Source organism: Caloenas nicobarica, chromosome 7 (genome assembly GCF_036013445.1).
Source record: "Caloenas nicobarica isolate bCalNic1 chromosome 7, bCalNic1.hap1, whole genome shotgun sequence".
NCBI lineage: Eukaryota > Metazoa > Chordata > Aves > Columbiformes > Columbidae > Caloenas > Caloenas nicobarica.
The window spans coordinates 28,607,056-28,634,652 of record NC_088251.1 but is presented as its reverse complement, the minus strand read 5'-3'; the positions used below and the strand labels follow the sequence as shown (position 1 = coordinate 28,634,652).

Here is a 27,597-nt window from a genome sequence, read left to right as displayed (position 1 = left end):
CCCTGCAATGTGAAGCAAAGTTAAAGGAAGATTTGTTGGTTATTGTACAGGTCTGACTTGGAATTACAGTTCAAGTGCTATCACCACGAAGACAGACAAATGAACACAAACTGGCCAGCGTCAGTCCAGGTCAGCGTTAATGCAACCCCACTTACCATCGAGCGTGGTGACAACAAGACATCTCATAAACCTCTGCACCTAAAGCACGTCTGCCAGCCAGGAAGAAACACGATTCAAATTACAGTCACAGCATGTTGTTGTGTAAGTATGCTGAGCTCGCGGCTGCAGCTGCTGATGCTGAGTTTGCTATTTAGCACAGTTTGCAAATGTTGCCTTAGCTGAAAGAGCCTTACTCTCATTTTTTCCATGCATTTTTCTGATAAGCTGCTTGTTTGATGATGTTGACACAGTCAGAGTGCTAATATGGAAATATTTGCTGCTGAATTATTGCAGAATGTAGTGGTGTCCGTCCGATGTCTCTGAAAAGGCTTGTGGTCTAGGGGAGGAAGGGAGTTTGATCTCCTACCTATTTCACTTGTGCCTCTGTAACAAGGTGGCTACAGTGTGTTAATGTAGAAGTAGATTATTGTGATACAGACTGTTGCCTGGTACTAATTTTGTTTACTTAGGACATTAAACTGTGTTTGGGTTGACCTGAGAACATCAACACTGTAATCACTGGTGGTGGTGATTATTTTTCAGGTAGCTTTTCAGATTAAAGACTCATATTCCATAATGCAAGTTTCCCGTTTCTCCTTTTCCATGGTTTAGGACGAGGTTCAGGGACAGGTACTGTATTTTTAATGCAGACTGTTGCACACATACAGTCTGAGCTTTTGACTGTTCCGCTGTCACTGACAAGCAAACAAGCTACTACCTCTCCCAAGGTCAGTGTGAGACACTTCGACAAGAAGCCATCCACCCATTTTGCTTTACTTCACGCTGATGTTTCTTCACATAATGTCATTTATCTGGTGGCTAAGAGCAGGGGCAGCATCCCAAGAATCCACAATGAGTTCTGTGTTGGGGAAGAAGATTCAGTTGGTTCCAGAAACATCAGTAGCAAATCATTTTTGCAACTCGCAACGTAGTCTGAGGGCAGGCAGGTAGGCTAGACTGTGTCAAAGAATCCAGGGTTTTAAAAATAAACCCTGATGTCAGAGATGAATGCATCAGCCCTATGTGTTCTGAATAGTAAGGAGGGAGAAAATGCAGGAAATCTTTGCTTTTTTGAAAGCACTTGTATACGTTATGCTCCTGGAGCATGGAACAACACACTGCGCAGTGTGCAGACGTCCCTGAGGGAGCACATGTGTGCAGCAGAGCAGAACAGCTTTTGTATTTTAGCATCGGGCTCTTACGGAAGCCACGTGTGCAAGGGAAGGATGCAGCTCTGTTCTGCAGTGTATTTACCGTGTGCCTTTGCTTCTCTTGGTAACAAAATGTGTTTTCTTTCAGTCACACTTGTTCGTGTTGCAGTTGGTACACCGGCCATCAGTTCGCTCCGTACTTCAAGGTCTACTAAAGAAACGCCTCCTCCCAGCAGAACATTGTATCACTAAGAGTGAGTTTTCATTTCACGCGGGTGATGACTTTCCAGAATGCCTATGTTCAGTTGTGATAAGCTATTTCTAGCTAAGGTCGACTTGCTTATTGCAAACTTTAAGCTGCGCTTGTCAGGAATTTCCAGAACATCATGTGCATAGATTAAATCCTGGGTATTCTCAAATGTTGAGAGCTATTTGGGTGGGGATAAGAAAGTACCAAGGACACGAGCTTAGTTCCCAACAAGGACTCTCCCATTCCAGGAGAAAATCCCTGTGGCTTTTCCCTCATGTTTGTTTTTGACTTAAAGTCCTGTGTAGAAAGATTATTCTTTCTTTATTTTGGGCTGCTCTAAGTGTTTGTATGGCAATTTGTTTGGTGGAGAGTGTAGCTGATATGCATGTGTGTGGTGATTTGTCTGTTCAGGAGCATGTTCTAAATTGCACAGAATACACTGATGTGGATAAATTGTCCATTAAATTGACCTTTAAAGGTTGAAGTGTCAGTCTTTCAGATGTCTGCGTTAGCATTTACAGTACACTTGTGTTTTCTCACACATACACGTGCCTTCTTCATAAACAGTCAAGAGGAACTTCAGTAGCGTAGCAGCTTCCTCTGGCAACGCGACACTAAATGGGGAAGATGGAGTAGAGCAAACTGCGATTAAAGTGTCTCTGAAGTGTCCGATCACATTCCGGCGGATTCAGCTCCCAGCAAGGGGTCACGATTGCAAGCATGTACAAGTGAGTAGACACCAGTGGCCTGGCAGTATTTTACAGTACCTTTAGCTTGGTTATCGTGTGAGAGAACCTAATGAAATGGGATTTCTCTGTATCTTTCAATCTAAATAATCAACTATATGTTTACATTTAATGTAGAGGGAGAAAGTAAGCTATTTGGTCTAGTATTCAGTGCTAGTAGTCTTGTTTTTGTGGCAGTTTCACTTTTGTCCCACTGATTCAGTTAATACAGTATTTTCCTTTGATTTCCTCTTTCTTTTTTTCTTTTTTCTTTTTTTTCTTTTTTTTTTTTTTTGTTTCTTTGTTTCTTTCTGATACCTAGTGCTTTGATCTGGAATCTTACTTGCAACTGAACTGTGAAAGAGGAACCTGGAGGTGTCCGGTATGCAAGTAAGTGCAACCATACTACATGAAATGCAGTCGTTGACCAAGTTCAGATTATATTTAAGGTCATAGAGGGGAGAAAAACGAAGTGCTAGGAAATAAGGTGTATATATTACATTCACGTAACAGCATAAAGTCCAGTGAGAATTCTTGCAATGTTTCATAAATTGAGGGAACACCATAGATTATTAGAAATTTAAAAACAGATAAGATATTTTCTCACAAAATATGTAATGTGCGAGCTCTTATTACAGGCTATCCATGGGTTGTGTAGAGTTCAAAAAAAGCTCAAATATTTATTGATAGACAGATATCTACATAAATGAATGAACTGGGAGTTTTTCTTCCCCTGGATTGTGAAGTATAAGCAACTACCAGGCAAGAATATGCCATGGCAAAACAATGGATAGTCTATTCTAGACTTATTTTTGTATCATTTTAATGTAATGCCCAAATTACTAAACTTCAAAATAGTAGATTGATGCAAAAGTAATTGCGGGTTTGGACCATGAATTGTAAATCATTATATCTAGGCTCAGACACATCTTTATTAATCAAAATAGGAACCTTTACAGTCAACACATTTTTGCCAACAAGAAGTAAGTTTGTTTATTCCTGTAGCATAAAAATCTGTGCTTTGGGATTCCATGAACTCTAGCAAACCATTTTCTGCATCCTGCTGGTTGTGGAAGAATTTTCCCTGCAAAAAGTTGTCAAGATGCTTGAAGAAGTGACAGTCGGTTGGCGAGAGGACGGGTGAATACGGCGAGTGAGGCAAAACTTCATAGCCCAATTCGTTCCACTTTTGAAGCGTTGGTTGTGTGACATGCGGTCGGGCAATGTCATGGAGAAAAATTGGGCCCTTTCTGGTGACTGATGCCGCCTGCAGGCGCTGCAGTTTTTGGTGAATCTCATTGATTTGCTGAGCAGACGTCTCAGTTGGAATGGCTTTGCCAGAATTCAGAAAGCTGGAGTGGATCAGAGCGGTGGCAGACCACGAAACAGTGACCTTGACCTTTTTTGGTGCAAGTTTGGCTTTGGGAAGTGTTTTGGAGGTTCTTCTCGGTCCATCCGCTGAGCTGGTTGTTGCTGGTTCTCATATAAAATCCACTTTTCATCGCACGTCACAATCTGATCGAGAAATGGTTCATTGTTGTGTAGAAGAAGAGAAGGTGACACTTCAAAACGACAATTTCTTTGATCTCCAGTCAGCTCATGAGGCACCCACTTACCGAGCTTTTTCACTTTTCCAATTTGCTTCAAATGCCGAACGACTGTAGAATAGTCGACGTTGAGTTCTTTGGCAACTTCTTGTGCAGTTGTAAGATGATCAGCTTTGATGATTGCTCTCAGTTGGTCATTGTCAACTAGCGATGACGGCCACTACACTCCTCATCTTCAAGGCTCTTGTCTCCTTTGCGAAACTTCTTGACCCACCACTGCACTGCACATTCGTCAGCAATTCCTGGGCCGAATGTGTTGTTGATGTCGCAAGTTGTCTCTGCTGCTTTACGACCCATTTTGAACTCAAAATAAGAAAATTGCTTGAATTTGCTTTTTGTCTAACATAATTTCCATAGCCTAAAATAAATACAAAATAAACAGCAAGTAATAAGCCAGCAGCAAAAAAAAAAAAAAAAGCGAGAAAAGCGCATTGAAATGATGTATAACATAACCACATTTATTTAAGAACGTATTCCAATATCAAACGGCAAATTTCAACAGTGCAAAAACCGCAATTCGTTTTGTGCCAGCCTACATGAGGATACTACAGTGTTCAACATGCAGCTTAACATGAAGTACAGATGCCAAATAACTGTCTCAGGCACTGTGCTTTGAGTCACATAGGTATGTAGTTAGTGGCAGTGTTCAAGGAGCAGGGAAAGTTTGGAGACTTTAACATTTCCCAGTAATTAGGTAGGAAATGAAGTTGGTTCCTCCAAGGTCAAAGTCAACATCAAGTTCAAATTAAAGTGCGAGCAGAAAGCGGGAAGAATTCTAGCCCAGAATAAGGCTGGTTTTTTAAAAAGGTAGAAGATTTCAGAGGAGCAGAATTTTGGAGTGATTGCTTAAAGGAAAAGACGGGTACCTTGCCATACTTTCCACCTTATGTTTTGACCAGAGAGCTAGTATGCCGCAGAGGAAATAGGAAAAAAAGCTTTGAAGTAGTTGCAGAATGCCCATTCTTACGTTTAACTGGGCAGCGAGAATCGCAGAACATCTGCAGGCCAGGTCGGTGTCTGTAACCTACTGTGCTCAGTCCACAGGGTTACAAGCTTCTTCCAGCCTCAGCTGAGGAGCCCGGGCTGCTCAGCTCAAGCAGCTGGTGCTTTATCTCTGCAAGTCTCCAGTTCAATGCCTGCTGTGCCAGCTGGTGTTTGGTATAAGCAGGAGTGGAGATTATCCATTCTGTCTGCCTCTGTGGACATTGCAGGCTTGAGACGAGCTTGTTTCGATTACTGTCCATGATTGATATGTATCCTAAGGCGCAGGTGCTTTCTCTGAACTACCTGAATCTTTACTAAGTTAGGCTAAAGATATCACAAGAATTGGATGTTTTGTTTCTTTGTGTATGTATTCATTCATCTAAGCCTACATTTTTATCCTGTTTCTCTGTGAGTAGCTGCATTCAGATCTAAATGTCTACGTAACTAAATCATTTACATTTTTGTTTTTTTCTGTCCCTGACTGTGCTGAGCTTGAGTAAAATAGCTATACTACTTAGCTACTTTGAAGCCATGTTGCTGTGTAGCTCAAAGAAACCCCATCCAGTTTGAAAAGAAGTAGTGCTAAATGCTAGCCGATGTTCACAGGTGAGATCTGCTATGTTTGAAAAGCCTTTAAATTCACAATATATTTCACGAAAAAAATATTTAAACAACTTGTGGACACACAAAAGTAGATGTATGTTTGTCTCCTATTTGATGTAAATACTATTACCTTGGTAATGCAGATGTAGAACTAAAACTGCTTCTTCCAAATCATTCCTAAATTATGTGTTACACATAGTAAATTGGTGGATTCCAGTCTGCAGGTTTCATCACTAGCCTGTCCAGCTTTCATCGCCCTTCTACACATGTGTAGCAATTTTCTAACATGAGGTTGTTTGTGGTGGTTTTTTTTTTTTTCCTTTTTAGTAAAACCGCTCTGCTGGAGGGCTTGGAGGTTGACCAGTATATGTGGGGTATTCTGAACGCTATACAAAAGTAAGTGAACTTAACTCATTTCTCATATCCAAGACTAAGCAACTAGGAGATATGTTAATGAGTACTGAGATAGTCATGCCAAAGTAGGTCTTGGCAATTGAACTGGAATGTTATATTTCATGGCTCCTTGGGTGAGCTGGTGATACAGTGAATCGGCGTCGATCTGTTTCATGGGTCTTGTTTTGGGTTATCTCTCAAAGGCCTCACCAGTGAGGCAGAGGGAAGAGTGAGAATGGAGGTTGAAATGCTTTCTCGTATTTACAAATAGTCCCTCAGATTCACATATGGTAGACTGCACAGATATGTTTGGATTTCATTGTCTGGATAAACACAGAACTGTTCTCTCACAGTTGCCTTTTTTAAAACTTGCTTTTGGCACGTACTTGAGAAGTGAAAGATCTTGACGTTGTATTATAGTAGAGCATTTCAGAACGCTTGTTACCATGCAGATTCTTATGGAAACTTCGTCAGAATTGATTAAAAAAACCACAAATAGCTAATGTGCTAAAATTTTCACGTTATTTTACAGCTCAGAGTTTGAAGAAGTTACCATTGATCCAACTTGCAGTTGGAGGCCGGTCCCTATAAAGTCAGATATTCACATCAAAGATGACCCAGATGGCATTCCCTCAAAAAGATTTAAGACCATGAGTCCAAGCCAGATGATCATGCCAAACGTGATGGAGATGATTGCAGCTTTGGGTCCTGGCCCATCACCTTACCCATCCCTACCCCCTCCTCCAGGAGGCAACAACTCCACTGAATATGGTAACCAAGGTTAGTTTTACAACTTCGTGCACCCGGGTGGTCACTCTAAAAGTCAGTGTTTCAGTCAGCTTTGTGATTCAGGTATGTCAGTGCATCTTCTCAGAGAGATGCAAAAGGAAGGCAAATTATATGGCTGCAATTCTGAAATTCTGCATCAATCTTTTCATTTAAGATTCATCTGTTTAGAGGAAAACGTATTTTAATAAATTGGTGGTTGTCATGTTTATTGCCGTGTAGCCCTCCCTGATTCAACAAAGATCGTGTGTTACCTTACGTGTTTATGGCCTGCCACAATATACATCTTTCCTCCTTTTTTCTGTCCATTTTCCTTCTGTTCCATTCTCGTTCAAGTGAAGGCTCCTAATGCTACAGAAGTTACAAACTAGAGAACCTTACCCATTAACCCTACTACTTGGGCCACTAAGTTTAATTTGTGGCCAGGCGGGTGACCTTTGCTAGGCCACCCAGAAAGTGGATGACTTTTAAAGAGCTTTTAAATGCTTTGCAAACACCTTTGCACTAGAAAGTTACTTTTGAGTTCCTCTACCCATGTGCTGCCAGATTGATAAATGGGGAACTAAATACAGGCAGTGGAGATAGGTTTTTCAAATAACTGGTACATTGTGAATAACTCAATTATGGTGACAATTCCGAAAATATGAAACCAGAGACTGTTGCTTTTGCAAGTAATAGGATATGACTCAGTTCAGCTCTGGGAAAAGACCAGCTGTTCACACCATCAGAATCCCCAAATTGATTACCGGGTGATATATGTGCTTTTTGCAGGCGTTTGAAGAAAAATATAGATTTCATGCAGAAGATGGTTAATTTGCTCCAGTGACTGCAAAACTGATGACAGACAATAAAACTTTTTAGGTTTCCAAACAGATGAATGATTACTATAACAATGCCAAGAGCACTGAATCACAAATTTTTCATTCATTTAGCAGGAGTGAAGTGCAGTCACAGCTTGAGAACAGAGCCATCTATTCTTAATCATCTTTCTAGCTCGCAATCAGGAACGGACAGGGTAGTCACATCAAGTGGGGTTTAGGGTTTGTGTAACGATTGCTGCCTAGGCTGTTATTTCCCCGCCTTCCTCTGTGGATCCTGCAGCAGGGGTAGTCATTGTTTCTTGGAGCCCTGACTCATCACTGGCAGGTGAAACCCACGCTCTCCTGTTTCCCCTGCTATAGGCATATCAGTGCCGAGCACCAGATTGTCCTCAATGTCTTTATGGGTCTGTCCCTCGGCATGTGGCACAGCTCTTGCCCCAGAGAAGGGCATAGCACTGCATGGCTGTAACTCCCTGGTCATGCATCTTCATTCTCCATCAATATGTGCCCTGAAACTTGGTGTTTAAAATTGGGTGATGTCCTCTGATTAACAGTACTCTACAGCATAGTAGTAGTACTTCTGTGGTTTATGTTTGTTTATTTGGGTTTGACGGGAAGCATACTGAAGTTTAATTTGCAAATATAATAAGTACTCAGTAATACAAGACCTTATTCCAGCTCCTTGCTGTTAAATCTTTCTGGAGAAGCAAGACCAGCTGTATTCTGTGAGACTCATCCAGTCTGCAGATTAACAAAATGAGAATTAGTAAGGCTCTGCAGTATTTACATGATAGATCAAAGTCCTGACTTCTTTGAGAAACACTCTTACATGGCTAATGCCTTCTATTCCTCTGAGATTAAACTTCTGCTTGTGAAGCTCTGCTAAAGACCAAATGATGCAGCTACTTCAGTTTGTCAAACTCCCTTCTTGACTTGAACATTTAAAGCTGCTGTACTTCAGCTGACGAGCTGCAGGCTCTCCCTGCAAGCTCAAAGCTATTCTATTATTTCAGAGCTCAATATCATCCAGTTCAGTTGCTTATACAAAATAGCTGGGTGGCTTTAGTTCAATTTTTGCTGTTTGTAGCAAGTAAGACAGCAGAGTTGGTATCTCAGTTGGAAATGTTAACAGAAAGATCTGGCCAGAAAAAAATATGGAGAGTAAAATCCCTGTATTGGGATACATGCTTGCTTTAGAATTCAAGTGAGGATCACTGGGCTGAGGTGAGATGGATCAAAGCATACCAATGGTGGCCTTATAGTATTTGTTCTGCAGATCAGCAGGGGACTCCAGGCTTCTTGCTAGATGGGAGATGTATTGGGGTAAATGCAGATCATTTATTCTGAATTGGTGTGAAATTTGGACAACATAGTTTCAGGCTGAAATTAAGTAGATTTAATAAATTCACTAGTTTTTCCATTACGAGCATGCATATGCACATGCTGAAACACAGGCTAAAGGCAGCCAGTTTGTAACTCTGAAAATGAGAAGAGTAGATGCGAGAGGGGAAAATTGATGTTGGATTTGCAGACAATCAAGTGAATTCTACTGGGTTTTGTGGCAGCAAGCAGAATTACATCACAAACCCTGATTAGATGTGAAGGCCTCTTCTGCGCTATTTCAATGGAAGCTGCGTGTTTATACTGGAGAAGAAGAGGTAAAATAGATGCTGTGCTATGAACTGGTACTGTGACATCTTCCTGGTACAGTTCCGTCAATTAGCTTCATCAGAAACTCAAGCAATACTACAGTCTTACTGAGTGTGTACAAGTGTAGACATAAATAACACATCTGTCACATAAATCGTTTTGGACTTGGGCAGTCAGTCTCAGTTGCACTGAGATGCTTCCAGATGTGAATATTCCATGGAATCTAATATTCCTTTCACTTCTCAGCTTGGTTATGTGGTGACTTGACAGTGGTTTTTCAAAGCGTTGACAGTTTTCAATTAGTTACGACGTGTACGTGAGTTATTACTGCGGCCAGAATTTGAAAGCTGGGTGCATCTTCTTCCTCCCTCTCCCTCCAGCTCAGCCCAGCAGTGGGGAGCAGAGCGTTGTCACGTTCAGCGTTGCGATGTCCCTGTGCCGGGCAGGGAGGATGCCGTGCTGCACGGCTTTTACACCGTACTCTGTGAGATCAGTGTTGGGAAACAAATAGTTTATTTCATATCACATCTGTTTCTCTTTTAGGCAACAGTTACCAAGGTCATGGGAATTTCGACTTCCCGCACGGGAATCCTGGTGGCACGTCTATGAATGACTTCATGCATGGGCCACAGCTGTCACATCCCCCAGACATGCCGAGCAGCATGGCAGCTCTCGACAAACCTCTCAGCCACCCCATGCAGGAATCTGTAAGTAATGGTGCTGCAGGTGTAGATTTTTCCTTTGTCGGGGTAAGGAGTTCTCATCCAGCTAACAGCCTTGCCTTGTGAACTGCTTTTAGTTTTTGTGGATTCCTCACTTTGGAAGTTTGTGAAATAGAGTAGTCCTGAGAAATGCCAAAAATGCCATTTTTAGTTTCTAATCTTTTCGAGTTTTTGGAGAAGCATTTATGAGCTTTTTGAATTGTCATTTTAAGTTTGTTTATCTGAAAGACACAACCTGGCTTGGTGTGCTTGTGTTAATCATTGTGTTTTGCTCTGACACCTGAAAAAAACTAGGCTTCATTCCCTAGGCCAGCAGGATCTGTGAATATCCATCTTCAGCAGACAGCTTGTTACAGCAAGACATCGACTGACTTCAAAGCAGGGACAATATCTTCCCTGGCTTTGTCCCTGAGGGCAAAATTTGCATCAAAGTGTTTTGAGGGGGAATTCTACCCAAGTAGCATGAAAGGCACTTTTAAGCTGTTGGGAATAGGATGAGCCTGTAGATTTCAAGGAGAGATGCAGCCACTGGTCTGAGAGTGTATCAATGTAAGAGACTGAAAAATGGAGGTCCTTCAGGTCTCAAATGGAGAGGCAAAACTGTGCGTTGGAAAAACAGCTTGCTCAGAACGCCGAGTTTCATATATGGAACTTTATATATCTCCAGAAAATGCAGTACTGTAACAGCTAGGTGATAGAAAAGCTACCAGCACCATTTAGCTCTCAGGCATGGCTAGTCATCTATTTTAATTCTGGGGGGGGTGTGTGTATACATCCTTTTATGTTCATTTAAGTTACAGGGCAGGGGCTGTTACCTCACAGGATGGATGTTTAACTTGACAAGTCATCTGTGCCATGTCTTTAGTGAATACTAGAAAGTACAATTTCAAAATGTAATGAGGAAATGTGGTAGCAGATGCTCAGCGAAAGCCTACTCAGTGTCTCCTCTAGCTGGCAGTGGATTTTGCAGGGAGGATGGTGAGAAATGGGAAGAGAGTGGAGAGACAATTCTTAGTATAACTTGGAAAGAGCCCAAGTAACAAGACTGTCTGCAAAGGGAGAGTCCAGAAACCATAATGACTTTACCACTTTACAGGCTAATAAAGGACAGAAAAAACATGCTGTAAACTTAATTTTATGTGGGCAAATTCCACATACACAGCTTAAAGAGCAGCCTGAATTGTCTGCATCAGGACCAACCATACAGTATTAGAATATAGTAGTGAGGGGAAATGCTACCAACCTGATCCACTTACAGCTCCTTTCCTTTGAATCCAGCCACAGGGAATTACTCTTTGCCTCCTGTTACCTGACACCTACCTCTTGAGTTCGTCAGTTAACTGCTACGCCTTTGCTATAGTAGTTGCCCCAGTGAAATTTCTGAAGTGGCAAGATATGAATGGTTGAATATGAAAGTGAAGAATTTGTGGTTTTCTGAAGATGAGACGATGAGACTGCTTATAGACAATAGCAATGGTGCAAGTTGCTCAAGGCTCTGCATGTTGCAGAGCTGTAAGAGGGCGTTTGGGGAAATGTTAATAGATTTTTGGTTCTGTGGGCCAGGCCGTAGCAAATCTGATACTTGCTTATGATAGCTGGCGATTGAAGTAAACCTTTGCCTCACTTCTCCCTCATCTATCATGGTATGCAAGCTATACTGTTTGGGAACGGGAAGCGGCACTAAAACAGGTTCCACCTAGTTGATGTCAATGGCTGATTTTCTCTAATGAGGCTCAGTTTTCAGGTCTGTTGGCACAAGGGAGTTAGATTGACCTTGTTAGTGCTCCCACACAGCTTTTTCAGTATTATAAAGTCTCTACTTTTCTCTTTCTCTGTTTTTCTTCTTCTTTTCTTCTCTCTCAAAAATGAACTGTTTGTCTGTACCAGACACTCAGGAAAGGCAGCTTTAAAATTACTGCTTTTAGAGAAATGCATGCCATTAACACATTCCGAAATTGTGTAGCTGAATGTCTTTGGACAGACATCTCTGTACGAAAAGAACTATAAATCACATTGCATAATTGAACTAAAGTTTTAAGATGTTGCCTGTGCTCTTGTCTGGCTTTCTGTCTTTCCTTTTTACATATTTAAGGTGTGTTTTGTTTTCATGTACTATTCACTTTGACTGTTAGATGTTTACAAGATGAGTCAGGATCAGATGTTTGGTCCTTTCGGACCCAACCTCCCTCTCTAACTGGAGCTGAATGCTGCTGAGGAAGCTCCTAATTTTCTTATTATGAGGATTTACAGGGTGTTTCAAAAAGATGGACCCAGTTGCAGAGATACAGTGATTTCAAATTTGGTCCATCTTTTTGAAACACCCTGTATATAATGGTAGGTGGAGAAAGTTGATCTCGCCAAGACATGCTCCATAGGTTGCTCCAGGAAATGCAGACGTGTTTGCCCAGCGTAGGTAGGGCTGGGTAACCAACGCTGGATCAACAGAACTACCTTCTCTCAACACTGCTGTTCCACTCCTCTGGAAGACGAAAAAATCAAGACCTGAAAGGCGGCTAGAAGTAATACCTCTTTCCTGGCGTAAAGTGTTGTGAGAATTGTAGAACAGATGCTTCTATGTCAGTGCACGACTGCTACGAAATAGCTGCCACAATTGCGTTGTGTTTGTTCTCAGAACACGTAAACAGGTTTTAGACAAAGGTGAATTCAGAGCTAGCTCTAGCTTAGTGCTTATTGCAGGCAGTGTGAGGAGTAGTACATGACTGAGCAATGGATGATTATGCCATAGTTCCACATACACAGTGAAGTGATATGAGCTGGTGCCACTGTGAAAAGCCATTGCTCATGTTTCTATTTTCACTTTTCTTCTGTCTCACACCAGCACAAGTGTTATTACAGCCATGAAGTGATCTGGATCTGGGTACTGATGTGATGGAAAACTAATTCAGAGTGGGAGGAAAAGAACTTTAGCTTTGATCCATGTCATGTCCCCAGATGAAGTTCACTTCATGTCTGCAAGGATGTTCCTGAGGGTTTGGATGGGAAAAGCGCCCAAGAACTGCAGCAGGGCAGGATGGCGTCCTTCAGTGGTGCTGCCAGGCAGCCCAGCAAATGAGTTGGTAAAACTATGACCCCAATAATGGAGAGAGATATAAACCATAATCATAACCTGCTGATCTTTTTTCTCACTATCAGTTTTCTCCTGAGATGAAAGGAATATTGTTCTGCAGCTGTGAGGCCCCGTTGCTCTGCAGCTATACATCTCGGCACTCCTAGAGGTCACTGTTGGGCTCGTAAAGAGTTGTGGTTTGTGCTATTAAGCTGAAGCTGTCATTGTGTCTGCTGTAAGCTTTTGTTTTATAGACTGTGAACGTTTTAAGAGTGCCAAAGTTTGCACTCCCAGAACCAACTCTGGATTACATTGCTATGTAAGCCAAGAGAACTTTGTTAGACCCCGCGTTCATAGCGTGGGTTAGTGTTTTTAAAATACAGTGGTGGGAGATGCAGACACAAGCTGAACATACACAAAGTGTATTGTTTAGAATATTTTTGCACCGTGGTGACCTTATCATCAGTTAGACGAGTGCAAACAGAAAAATATTTAAGTCCTGAGCATTTTGTTTTCTCACACGTAGGCTGGTGGGGAGAGCCTGTGGCCTAAGTCAGGTGGGTGTTGAACCCGTGATGACTGTTTAAGAAGATGGTAGCCCTCAGTGTTACAGTGAACAATTATTCCCTATCCAATAGTAGTCGCAGGGCCCAAGATACTGCTTTATCAACTGAATATTTATATATATAAAATGATTGCGTATATGAACATAAGGTGGAATTTCTTAGCTGTTTGTTTGTTTTGAAGTACGTCTGAGAACGTATGAATGCCTCTTGGTTTGAATAATTATTGATATAAATATATCAGTATGACTCTTGCTTTGTGCACTCAGGGATGAATTTAAGAGGCTATTTGAGATAATCCTGTTTTGCTTTGTTTTTCTGGAAATTGCTTTCACACTTTAGCAACCCTATCTTAAATTGCTTCTTACTTTTTTGTTATTATTAAGCTTAATTTCCACATTTTCTGTTGCACGTGTCCTGAATGGATGAAGAGGGAAACAATACTATTTGTATAGACATCTACTTTCGCTTGGACTTCTGCAAAGTTTTTAGGCTGGAGATTCATTTGCATAAAGGTGTGGTCTGTGGGCAGATTTTGTACAAATTTACCCCTAAGGTACCAACAATAATGTTACAGGATGCTTTTCAGGTAGTTGAACTGTGACCCTAAAGGAGAGAAAAGTGCGTATCAGTACTTTTTAACAGTTACTTTAAACTCTCATATGGGAAAGAGGCCCAAATGTGGTGTTGCAGATAGAATCCTGCTCATTTCCACTGTCCCTCATACTACCAAAGTACTGAAAAGCACCTCCATGTAGCTGAGTACGACTGTCCCAATGGATCAGTATTCAGGTTTCAGTTTTCATAAGAGTGGTGAAATGTATTTTTTTAAATGCTTGTTTCTGTTTTTTTTTTTTTTTTTGTGGGAACATTTTAATTAAGTATTGTAATAACCTCCCTTTTGCTTTCCAAAACTGAAGAATAGGTTAAAATAACCTTGCAGTTTACTGTGCTATGAAAGGGTCAATGCTGACATAGCATTTTGCTGGTTTCTGTTGGCTTGGCTGGATAAATTTCATGCTGTTGTTGTATGTATCTGTCCTTTGATTTCAGCTCCCCGTTGTGGCAATATGTAGCATTCCTCAAAAAATGTTTACATTTTTTGCTTCTCCATATACCAAATGAACATGAGACATCTGATTCTGAAGCATTCAGGCACTTCTCTCTCATGGCACCAAGGTCAAGCCCCAGAGAATCCACTAGCGTTAAATGTGACATGCAGCAGAACAAAGAGTTGGGCTTGTGCATTTTTGTTGCTTCTCTGTCATGTGAGAAAGACTTTTGCTCCATTCTTCCATAATAGGGTTTGGAAGATGTATGTGGTTTGGTAGTTTATTCCTCACAGAAAACATAAAAAATACTAAGCTTTTGCTAGAGAACTTATCTGTAGTATGAATATGAAACAGAAGTGTGATCATTAGCTTACTTTAATGCATTTTCCTTTGCAGTCGGCAGGTGTGTGGCACCTCCAGCTGCTCTGGAGCTCACGAGCTGAGCCAACTTGGGTTTTGTCAACCATCAGAACCCATGAATATCAGCAAGGAAAAGCTTCAGCCCTTAAAAAAGGGGTGTTGCGTTCTGCAAAGAAAAGGAGGAGATGAGCGGGGAAGGGCTGGTGTTTGCACGATTTTTGCTGAAACACAAGCAGGCAGCGATGTCAGGAAGCTGCCCAGGAAAGGGAGCTGAGCAGAAGTGATCCATTTTCTCGGTTAATCAGTTTCATGGCATAGGGATCGCTATTCAACAAATGCACCATTCGTTCATGGAATTTTTAAGGGCAAAAGCGTCTGCCTTGCTAATGCCGAGCGGCACCCGTAGGCCTCCTTCCCTCCTCTTTGGGGTTCGTTATTTCGCGTCCTCAGGTGCAGTTCCCCACATCACAGGGAAGCAAACCAACAGCACAAATCCAACGTGTTCTTCTCCCCCTTGCAGATAACCTTCAAAAAGCCGAAACGCTCCCTCCAGCATTGGGATATGGAGTTCTCTTTTCCAGTGGCGCTTTTTTAATTTCTTTTTGTGTGTGTGTGTGTTGTTTTTTGTTGTCGTTGTTGTCGCCGCGTGTGTCTTTTCGTTTAATTTATTTCGTTTTGTGACATGTGGTTTCAGAGTCAGGCACCGCGAGCACTGTACCTTGTGGCCTCACTTTCTTTTCCTGCTTTTTTCCTCCTCCGCAGATCCCTCATCCCGGCAGCACTGATCAGTCCCATACTTCCATGCAGCAAGGTTTGCACGTCCCTCACCCCAGCAGCCAGTCAGGGCAGCCATTACATCACAGCGGGCCTCCTACCCAGCAGCCCCGGCAGCCGCCCCCGGCCGCTTCTAGCAACCATCCACACAGTGACCTGACCTTTAATCCCTCCTCAGCCTTAGAGGGTCAGGCTGGTGGACAGGGAGCACCCGACATGCCGGAGCCCTCGCTGGATGTAAGTCTTGTGTCATACTATCATCTGCCTGCCGTGGCGTCTGCTTCGCATTGCGGCGGGAGGGCGGGGAGGGCGGGGGACGGGGGCGCTTCCGCAGCACATGCCATCCTCTCATGCTTTGGTACATGGGCGCTGCGGCCGAGGTGACAGGGCGCTCCTGGCTTGCTGCGGGAGTGGTTCCGGCTTGAGCAGCTGCGTGGCGTGCGAGATGTGGCCTCTTCCTAGCACCGAGGCAGGCGTTTCTTCAGGCACGGGGCTGGGAGCCGCCTCCTGCCTTCCCCTCGCCGGCGGGCTCTCCGGTGTGCTCCTCCAGAGCCTGCAGCCGTGGCGGTGCCCGAGCACAAGGAAGGGCGCAGCTGCGTGTGGTTCTGTGTGTGCTGGCCCACCCCGTGGCACTGCCCCTGCAGCCAAAATCAGGCTGTGCCCATCCGTCAGCGGCACAAGTCCTTCCCCCAGCTACACCACGTAGGAAAATAAACAATAAGGGGGTCTTCTGTCTCCTTGGCGACTGTGGGGGGCAGCTCACAACTAAACAAAGATAAACCTAGCTTTAAGGCCAAAAGTAATCTTCCGTCTACTTACTATCCATTCAGTGGAGTTGGAAGTGACTTATCTGAGGTATCGCTCTGGTTAACCACCTGCCTCCCGATATTTAAATTCCTTAGCGCTAGGATTGGATTTTCGTTTGAGTCGTACGTTCCCATGCGTGTAGCTTCTGTCTGTTCCAAAGTCTGCTGCTGCACAGTGTAGTTTTCTGAGAGAAATGTTCACCTCTGTGCCTTGGATTTGTATCTGTATTTACTGTTGCCGTATCCTTACGTCGTCCCCGTCACACGTAAGCACCGTACGGGCAGGCGGCCCGGCAGGGGGGCAGGGGCTAGGGGAGGGATGGATGCTCCTGTGCAGGAACAGTGCTCCGCGGAGCAACGTCTCTCTGAACCGGGCTGCTGCTGTTCCACACACCGCGATCACGTGCACATCCTTTGGGAACAGTAGTTCATGTGGCAATTAGAGGTCTGAACCCGTAAGGACCCTGGATGAGAAATATTAATGGGTGAAATTAAAATGTAATTTTTTTCTTCAAATACTTCAGCAACATAAAGTGTGCTGTTATGGGTCAGGCACCCATTCCTCAGTGAAAGGCCAAGTACATTTATCACAGCACCGTGGTTATCACTGATGGAGGCATGCTGGATTCTTAATGGGAGGCTGAAATTATCTTAGCTAAATGTGAAGGCAAGTGCTGTACAGTGTGAGGAATATAGTTCTTCTGTGAGCTCAGTCATGATCGAGTGGATTATTTTAATGGATTTAACTTTTGATGTCTCTGTTGTGGAGCTAGGCCGAATGAAGTCCCGTACAGCAAACCAGACGGGACTCTGTACCGTGGGCAACTTGGTCCTCTCCCTGCTGACACAGTCACGTGAATTCTTTAGGACTTCAGTGTGATGCAGTCTAAGGTGTTTAACCTGGGTTAAAGGATATACCTTGTATAGGTATAGATACAGGTGACTTACACTTTTACCTCAGACAGTAGAAACACAAGACTCACATGACTGCTTAGACCGCCCAAGTGTTTGCTTCAGGAGCACAGGGTGCACTTCTCCAAGTTCTCACCCCCGCGGGTCTCTGAGCTCTGCTCCAGCCCAGCACATCCCTTCTGAGGTCTCTGGCTTCGCCCGGCTGTGCTGCCTGGCCCTCCGGCCAAGGCAAGCCAAGGTCACCCTCAGAACTCAGATACACTGAGCATGTTGTTTAAAACTTTCACCTGTCCAGGAAAAAATAAAGTTAAAAATCCCCCGTATACAAGAATGAGTCTCAGAGACGCCATGTTAAATTTTTAAGAATCAAGATGTAAAATTGTAGGGCAAACTAAACCATTTTTTACTTTCTACACGTTTGGTGTGGCTGCAGTTTTCTTTTGGGCTTCTATACTAGGTATTCAAAAAAATTATGATAGCAGGTGGAATGCATTTAAAAGCCTTACGTCTTTAGCCTAGTACTATGATAATAGCATTTTTACCATGAATAAAAGGAGGTGGTATTTTAAGAAAAGCATTCCTTCTGGGAAGTTCTGTTTTTGTCAACTTGACATTGCATTTTTTCAAAATGCTTAGGAAGTAATAAACTTCTTTTTGCATTTCATGTTCAGGTTATTGAAAAATGTGTTGATCCATATAACATTAGAAGATTAAACTGCATTTGCACAGGAGTAATAGAAGCATATAAATATAACATTTGCGTGCTAAATGTGATGCAGTCAAGCTTTTAGTTTTATAGTATTTGAAAACATAGAACAACTTAAAATGAATTTCTTATATCTACTATTACATTCGTTAAAGCAGTCCATATTCTTCTGTCTTTGCTTTAACACAACACTGAATATAAAGGGAGTTTTTTACAAACTCTTCCCTGTGGTTTTTATATATGACATGTTTACTTTTGACTAGGACATGGCAAGATGCAGAATAAAGCAGAAAACGTTGCCTGCTACACAGCCCAAGAGTTATGATTTGCTTGTTACCTGTCAGGTCAAAAAGAATCTGAGTGATGGTTCGAAAAATTAAATTTTCTATTTGAAACACAGCATTAATAAAAATGTAAATAAAACCCCCACAACTATTCCTTTTGATACTTTAAAACATTGTGGAGATTAGTGCATCTTCTCTTGGAGAGGGTGTTATGCCCCTGGCTGTTTAAAATGTCTGGAACTGCATGTAATGCTGTGGTTGAACAAGTACTTCGAACCACTGCGGCTCTGCCCCAGAAGGGGGAAGGACTCACCCCCCTGCCTTGCCACTCCGCTCCCCATATTCCTCCTCAGTTGGTTTTGTTCTCTTTTTCTTTCCTTTCCGGCCCAGTTCTAGCCCCGGGTGGGTTCGGCGCTCCAGCTCTGCCCCAGCACTGCGGCAGCAGGGGTGGCCCAGGGGGCGGGGGGGGGCCAGGGCTGCAGCCTTGGGCTGCCATCGCGCTGCCCCCCGCCAGTCAGACCAGTCCTCCTTGATCTCCTTTAAAGCTCAAAAATGTATTACTCAAACTGCTGCAGGTTTCAAGTTTTTATTCGGTGTTTTATACGAAGCTAACATACGTAAGGAGCATTTTTGGAGAAGTTTGTGTCAGTTTCCCTGGCCAGGAAATATACTTTGTTTATTGATGAACTCTGTGATGGGGACGTGGACTGAGAAAACCTAATTGAGATGCTAATGTGATTCACAGGTGAAAACTGAGTCACATAGATATTCACAAACAAGTGGATACTGTACCATCTTTGGGTGGTATAGGTTTGTGTCACTGCCTTCTGGTTTATTTGGATATATACATATGAAATCCAGTTTCCAGGAATGTGTGGTATTTAATCCCTTTTTTTTCTCAGTTGTGTTTCTGTTATCTGTAATTTTCCTTTTATCTTTATATTTTATAGCTGCTTCCAGAACTCACAAATCCAGATGAGCTACTTTCGTACCTGGATCCTCCTGATTTGCCAAGCAATAGCAATGATGACCTTCTGTCTCTCTTTGAGAACAACTGAAACCATATGTATTCCCCCATCCCTTTCACTTGTTCACACGTGTGTGGCTGCACAGCGAGGAATCTTAACACTCCTTTTCCACGAGAGAAGAAAAAACTCACAACTTGATCCAGTGGTGCACTCCCTGCTTTCTTCATCTCAGAACTGCTTTTGTCAGCTTCAAAGACTGCGAAAGTGACGGGAGAAAAAAAATACAGAAACTTAACTAAATGCAGTAATCTCTGAGTCTGCCGTGCTACATGTGACAAAGCAGCAGAGACAGTTGTGCAGCTATTGGAAACCCCATTTGTTGTTCATCCTCTAGAGAGAGAGTTCTGTGATAAACATAGTGTGAAGTATCTTGGCAAAACCATATCTTGGCAAGGGAAGAAAAGGCAACAAAATGGAACCGTCTCTAATTGACGCGTCTCAGAGTGTCCTTCCAATGCGTGTTCTTCCATTTATTTGAAACTGTATCTCCCTCCACCCCACTTCCCCTCTGCCCCACTCCGAGCACAGGTTTGTGTTGGAGTGGTTGTCCTGGCCACACACAAAAAGAAAAACAAAAACACATACAAAGCTCAAAAAAAGCACAAATCCTACAGTCAAGTGGCAAAGATAGGGAAGACACACAGGCCCGTCAGAAGGAGCCAGCAGTTTAGCTAACGCGACTTCAGTGGCGGAGTCCTGAGAATCTCCAGGCTGCAGCCGTGGGTGTTGGTATTTCTGCCAGCGCAGGAATCTGAGTCGCCTCTTTGCAGAGGATCCCTCTGGCCAAACACACAGATTGGAAGCACCCAGGAAAAATAAAAACAAAAATGTTTGCAGTGTTTAGGGGTTTTTTTGTGGTTTTGGTTTCAAATCAGTACCGTTGGTGGCTGCATTAACATCCAGCTGTTGAGATTGCTGTAACAGATCTTTTACCATGTATGCCATACGGAATGGAAAAGAGAGGGAGGGGGGATGCAAACCAAACTGTTCCTGATTATTACCCAGAGCCTTCGGTGCCCCGAGCGTTTGTGTCACTGTCTGTACTGCACAATACATAGTCAGACAAGCTGGGTTGAAGGCAGCCAGGAAATCACTGCAGGATGGAAGGAGCGTAGCATCACTATCTGCATAATTATTTTTAATAATCGGCTTGAGAAGGGGCATTGACATTGGACAGACACCTTACAGCTTCTTTTTTGCTTTGCGTTCCGTTTTCATGACTGCTACAGATAATTCAGCCTTTTTCTTTTCTCTTCCTTCAGTTTCCTTTTTTTTTTTTTTTTAAAAACTGCTGGGATGAGCTTTTTCTCCCGAAGGACTTGGGCGTGAGGAGAATAAGTAACTGTTGGTAGATTCCTACTGCCCCCAAGAGACCCTGCTGCCACAATCACTGTCTTGCCCCGTGATCTGTGCTTCTCGTGTGGTTGCTGCTCCTGCATGAGCTTCCTGTTGCTTCTGTGCCCATTTCTGTGCTCTTCGTCTCTCTCTTTCTCTCTAATAAATGATGTACAGTAGCTGTGTAAGAAGTGCATGTGTGCCAACTTTGCCCTTGTGGTGCAACATTTCAGCTTTTGACCACTGTACAGTTATTGGTTTTGTTCCTTTTTGTTACTAAAGCAAAGTTTGACCTTACTCCTTTTCCTCATCCCAGATCCAATCACATGCCCGCCGTTTGCTCACCACAATACGTTTTAAACTGAAGTGCCAGGCAAAATTTTGGTTTTTTCCTGTCGGTTTGACTAGATAGCTTCCTAGCCCTCTGTGTTTAGTTTGCAGTGCTGTAAATGGCATGCTCTGTGCTTACGACTCTGGATTTGCTTTCCTCACCAAAGTCATACTTGTAAATTCTTTGCGGTTTTTGTTTTATTTTGCTCTTTTTGTTAACGTTTCCCACTACTGCTGTACATGCGTCGTGATATATATATGCTAGTCAGCAGCACCTTGCTGTAGATATTAAAGGAAATGGCAGTTTAGTTCTTTTATTTTCCAGTAGGAGTATTGAATCTGTCAAACGTATTATGTAGAGATGGTCCCACACTTATATTTTTCCTGTTTCAAGTTTTTTTAAGAAAGGCGCTGTTCATTATGCAAAATCAATTATTTTAAGAATTGCTATTGTAAATATCTTTGTGAATATTTTAGTATTGTCTTTGATAATATTCAACATTTTCATGATCCGGTTATACTTTTGCTGGTGTTTTTAAATACCTTGTCTGAAGAAAAATATGGGTCCTTTTTTTAAAAAAGAAAATTGAGGGTTCTTTAACAGAATAAGGGAGTTGATTCTTTTTTTTCCTTCCCCCCCCCCATTTTCTTTTGATAAATTAGCCCAAATTTCATATCCCTTGATGTGATGAATGAATCGATACACCAGGCAATACCTGGACAATCGGGGCCCAGCTTCGTTGTGGAAACGTAATTATAAATGATTGCCTAGGGCAAAAAAACCCCCGAGTAACCAACCGATGTTCCCTGATTGTGGGTGACTGTGGGCTGGTGGTGGCAGAGACGTGGTGTGTTTGCCCAGGGGAGCTGCGCGCCTGGGAGCAGCTCTGAACAGGTGACGATGCACCAAGGCAAGCAGCGAGTCTGAGGGACCACATTGATGTCACTGCTCCGGTCCCTGAAAACGGGGCACGGTAATGCTGAGGGATGTCGGTGGGTGGGGGAGGGAAACAGTTATAGTTTATTTTATTCTGCTTAGAAGTGTCGTCTTTTTTTTTTTTTTTTTTTTTTTTTTTAATTATGTGGGCTTGACAACGTGTAGAGGTACTCTGCAGAATATGAAAGATACCTTGGTGTAACACATGGTCATGGTGTGGTGCTGCTATCACACAATTCCTCGGAAAGACCGTTCTTCAGTTACAGATGTGTTTTGTAGCCATTTTACTGTAGTAGTTTCCCCCTGTGTTTTTGCTGCATTGTTTATGTAGGTATTGAAGTCATTCGCAGGGCTGGTTAATGATAACTGACTTTACGCCCTTAGAGTTTGGGTTTTTTGTTGGGGGGGCGGGCAGGGAGTTTCTTAAGCCATAGGTTTGGGAATAAAGATTTCTCACTGTTAGTTGGAACTGGTTGCTCAAACTTTTTTAATTGATTCTATTTAATATTCACAAGCAACTAAGTCACCTGAGATTATTTTTCTCTTAAACACAACATATTTTAAACCAGCTGTGTTAAGGATTGACCTTTTGCTAACTGGTAGTATTTAAAATGTATCATTTAAAAAGTACCTGTTGGAAAGGATGAAGGGAAGAAAACCCATAAACGTTAGCAATACGTTTGGAGCAGTGTTTGCATCTGCTGTGTAAAATAATAGAGAATTAAAGTGGACGGTTGACATTTTTAAGCTTACAGAAACTTTTGGTTTCGAAGCAGAACTTGAAAGAGAGAAAATACGATTTTTACCCATCACCCAAATACTAGACATTTGAGACAGTTTAAGAACTTATCTGTCAGCTAAAATCAGGTACTGTGTAGTGGAGTCAGTGTGAAAAAGCTTCTAAATGAAAATTTAGTTATTTTTTTAATCTGTTCACTGCCGTATTAAAGGTTAGAAAAAAAAAAAAACTAGCAAATAGGGTAATCACAGTCATTTCTTTTAAAGCTTAATTATTATATGAAATTCCGGTAGTATTTTTATTCTTTTTTTATTTGTTTACTTTTTAATTGTTTCCCTATGGAAGTTCATCTGGGAAAGAACCCACAGAGATCTACAGTTCTGCTGCCAAGACATTATTATAGGACTGACAGAGACACGCCAATGTCTGCAGCGGAGACTCAAGGGACAGCTGTACATATGTAAATGACAAATAGAGACATGTTAACAGAAATGCATTCATTTTCCTTGGAATGTGCATTGTTTTTATTTCGCAGGAAAAAAAAGCTTGAAGCTCCATCTTATGTGGAAAATGAATCCTGTTTGTTAGCGTTCGTGGAGTCTCAGCATTTGTTTCACTTTCACTTCTGTAATATATTCTGATCCTTTGTTTTGTTTTATCTACATGTAATATTTAGCTTACGTGTACTAGTCTATCACCTGTGTATTTTTAGGGTGCTACAGAAATAATGAAGAAAAATACGGGGATTAAAAAAAAAAAGAAAAAAAAAATTGTAACCAAATTCATACTTTGTACAATTTTTGATATCACGATCAGAGGAGAATTAAAGAGAAAAAAAAAGTACAATCCGAAGTAACATGCAAAAATGGCCATTGTCTTTGTTTGTACATTGTATGTACAGTACAATGCAATCATTTCATACTTTAAACTGGTCAGAAAAAATAATTGTGATTTTTAGTCTTGCAAAACTGTATGTAGTTAGATGATGTGACAACCTAATATTTATCTAATAAATATGTATTCAGATGAAACCTGTATATTAGGTGTTCATGTGGTTATTTTGTATTTAAAGATCAAATTATTTGACTATTGCTAGACATTTATATACTCTGTTGTAACACTGAAGTATTCTCATTTGCTCATGTTAATTTTTTTTTTCCTAAATAAATTTGCAAAATTAAGGTCTGGCTAATTGGCAGCTGCTTTGTAAATTGTTAGTTTCTCTCCGAAAGAATCAACTTGCCTTTTGTGCTCCCTGGCCGGTGTTCTTTGGGAGTTGGTTGCACAGGGGATGCCCTGCCAGGGAGCAGGACGCGCTGCGGGAAGGGAAAGGCGTGAACCACCTTGGAAGAGAGACAGAATAAAAGATTATGGACGCAGATTTACTGATAGACACGGGATTGCATAGAAGAAAGTCCCTGAGAAGGTACTGGTGACGTGCAGTTGAGAACGCAGGGTACTGCATATCACCTGAACAGGTGGCAAGTTATTTGATGTTACACCTTTGCGTGATGTAACAGGAAAGGAGAGCTTGTCTCTGGTGCTGACATGCGTTCTGCAATACAGGATTCTTGCCTAATCCAATACAGTAGATGGTTACCTTTGTTTTAAATTCTCATGGAATTTAAAACTTTTCATTCAAATTGGAGCCTGTCATTAAAGTGAAAGTAGTGACTTTGGAAGATGACTAAAATGAGGTATTTTTTTTTTTAATGCATCCCCATCTTAAAGTTGAAGGACTTGGTTTCAAAATGCAGCCTTTGAGTTACAAAGTCTGCTTAATTATCTGCAAGCAGACGGAATTGTTACGCAGGGAATGCACAGAGTCGTATCAACAACAGCCGCAGCATGCAGAGCTCCTGTCCTGGTGGAATTCTACACCCGTACTAAGCCACAGATGCCAGTCGCTTTGCGTCTTAGAACCTGCTGTAACAGAGAAAGTATCTTTGTGGCATTTGCGGAAGCGTTTAGTCTAAACCCACCTTCAAAATGCATTCAAATACGAAGAACAACTGAACAATTTCAGAATACGAGTAGCTATACAAGTATGTAATTGATACATATCAACTAATCCACAGCTCCACAAGGACGTAAGTTCTTATTGTTGATTGACTTACACACAAGTATATATACAGATATATATAAATCTAGACTAGAGATTTATTTTCTCAAAATTTGGAAAATTTGGTTATTTCTGATGCTCAGCTTCTGCCTACTTAGCTGGCACTACCCATTACAATGGGCTTTTAGGATAACAGAACTGAGTTAACAGTGCACTCAGTAGTGAAACAGAAAAAAGCATGTGTCCGTTCCAGCCAATAATTAACTAATATTTTTGTTTTGGTGTTTTGTTTTTGTGGAAGCTCCCAAGAAGCGTCCGTGAGACATTGTACAACCCTGCTTCAGCACTGTACAGATCGAGAAAAGTATGACGAGCCTGAGTTGTCCTTAAGCACTGTGCTTTTTCAAGCTCACTTTGAAGTCTGAGGAGGCTCCGACGATTCTGAAAGTGGAGTGTCTGCCAGATGTGACCTGAGGGCCCCAGGACAGGTATGATGACTCTTCCCTCCTATCTCCTTAAATTCCGAGTCTGTACAAATCTTCCTCTATTGTGAACTTCCAGTCATGAACAATTACCTTTCTTTTTTACACTTTGAATTATTACCAGAATGTCTCCTTATTGCACTTTTCCATTTTCCGTGTCGCTGAAATCCTACTGACTATGTAGGGTATTACTCGTAATGTCTGTCATCGTGCCCATGCACTGTTCACATTTGTTCTCTCTGAAAGGAACACAGGATTTTTGTTGTATCAGACAGACCTCCAAGATCTTATGCTGAGGTATCTTTTCTCCATCAGTCTATAGACCTTTCTAGGGGAACGTGAAAATAGTCAACAGGGAACCTAATCAGTGATGAAATTTTATTTATAAAGTGAGCAGATGTTAGCACACAGCTTGGTACAGATGGACTTACTGGTTTCTTTGCTACGTGGTTTATCTGCATTTCCAGAAACTCCTTGCCAAAAATCGTAATAATTGGTTTTCTGCTATTTAAGTCTGTCCTTCTGTTAAAAACCTCTTTTCTAAGTGCATGGACTAGAAGAGATCAAGCTCTTGCCCTGGTTTATTGAATATGTCTGCTTGGTCCGTCCAGTATCTTTCCAGTTACTGAACTCACTCTGTTTTCTGATGGATGCAGTCACACTCAGTAGTTAGCTTCTCTAGAAACACTAGTATCTACCACTTGTATTTATATAAATATATTGGTTTCTCTGTATTTTTGGCTTTACCAGACATTCTGAGAGTTTTGGGATTGCCAATTCTGTTTTTTCCTAGGTCAGAGTTTTGAACAACTACATTTTTTATTGAATCTTACAATCTAGACTTTCCTGTTAGACCAAAGTTATTTCATGATGGGGAGGTGGGGGGAGGTGTGTGTTTGTTTGTTATTTTGTGGGTTTGGGTTTGTTGTTGTTGGTTTTTGTTGCTGAATTATTCTGGAACATTTAGTTTTCTTTTGTTACCTTGTTCGCATATAAACACATCAATTACGGTGAACATAAAGACTGGTAGTTAAAATTTTAACTAGTCAAACACTAGAAAAAGTGAATTTTTTTAAAATATTCAGACTGCTGTTGGGGTTGTATTATTTTTTTTTCTTCATTTTGTTGGCAAAAACTATTGAAATACCCCACATTTACTTAATGAAATGCTGGAGTTTAAATCTTATTGGGGTTTTCATGCCTATTTCAATTGATTCAAATTTTAACGAATTTTATTCTTATGTTCCAAATTTATCATCAATGCTCATTTTTTCTTTGTTCATTGCTTCTGTATTTCTCAGAAGGTACATTTTATACATTTTAAGACATGAAAAATCAGTGCATTTTGGACTTACCTGTGAATCCCATCTGATGAGCTGTCTTAGGAAGTGACTGGTGAAAATACCCAGTTCATAAAGAATGCAGAATATGTTGCTTCACCAGACATGCTATTGGGCTAGCAGTTTTCCTTTCTAAATCTAGAATGATGGCCCCTCTGGGAAGAAGCGTGACTTTCATATTGCCACTACCAAACTGATGGCAAAATGCGCGGGAGCGGCACTGAGACAGAACCAGAAGCCCTGGACTCCGGGCTCCTCGGGATACTAACAGAAGTTCTTACCCTGGGCTTTTAAGTATTTCACCAAACACTTCATTGTACAAAAATGATGTTTTTCACTTGTAAATGTGACACAAACTAATTTGCATCTGACAACTTGTTAGCTCAGTTGGTGGGACATTGCGTATTCAGATGACTGTCACGTGCAATTACGTCATGTAAGTATGTCATAACGTCCCATGCTAGCTAATGCAGCAGTGCTGCTGTACGCTAATGGTGAGCAACCCTTTCTGTAGTGAAACTGCAAAAAAGCAGAAAGGAATCTGAGAGACTCTTTATTCTGAGGTGGGTTTCAGCAGAATTGTTGCTTAGAAAAACTGGTGGAATTATTTTAGTCTTGTTACATGTGTGAAGCTTTTCATTTCTGGGTGGTTCTTGTTTACACTGATGCTATCTGCCCAGCTCCTGTTGCGAAGCTGTACAACTGAAAAATACATCTCACAACTATGATTATTTTTAGAATTAGTTGAGTGCAGACAGCGTAATTCATCTTGTACAAGGTACAGAGGAATGCGTTACCTGAAAGAGTCATTGTTCAGATTTACACACAGGGCAAATTCAAGGAAAAGCCAAGGCTTTACCAGGCAGCTGATTAAAGCAGAGCTCTTGAGAAAGAGAATAACGGTCATGAAGATAAGACAATGTAAGGAAATGGTGCAGAAAGCTGCTAAATATTGGTGAGGGGAAAAGA

The 27,597-nt window shown here is 41.7% G+C and overlaps 1 protein-coding gene across 5 annotated transcripts in view; it reads left to right on the top strand.

Annotated features, from left to right (window-relative positions):
* Nucleotides 1–22,120, top strand: part of ZMIZ1 (zinc finger MIZ-type containing 1) — a 346,635-nt gene extending 324,515 nt beyond the window's left edge. For 4 of the 5 annotated variants that reach the window (XM_065638909.1, XM_065638910.1, XM_065638908.1 and 1 more), the window contains 9 exons: nt 51–261; nt 1,459–1,564; nt 2,128–2,288; nt 2,608–2,675; nt 5,807–5,875; nt 6,405–6,652; nt 9,673–9,836; nt 15,656–15,904; nt 19,326–22,120. In XM_065638909.1, the coding sequence (XP_065494981.1) occupies nt 51–261; nt 1,459–1,564; nt 2,128–2,288; nt 2,608–2,675; nt 5,807–5,875; nt 6,405–6,652; nt 9,673–9,836; nt 15,656–15,904; nt 19,326–19,433 (1,384 nt within the window). In that variant the 3' untranslated portion in view covers nt 19,434–22,120. The remainder of the gene's footprint in view (nt 1–50; nt 262–1,458; nt 1,565–2,127; nt 2,289–2,607; nt 2,676–5,806; nt 5,876–6,404; nt 6,653–9,672; nt 9,837–15,655; nt 15,905–19,325) is intronic. The other variant, XM_065638911.1, reaches the window with a different exon arrangement.
* Nucleotides 22,121–27,597: the final 5,477 nt, after the last annotated feature.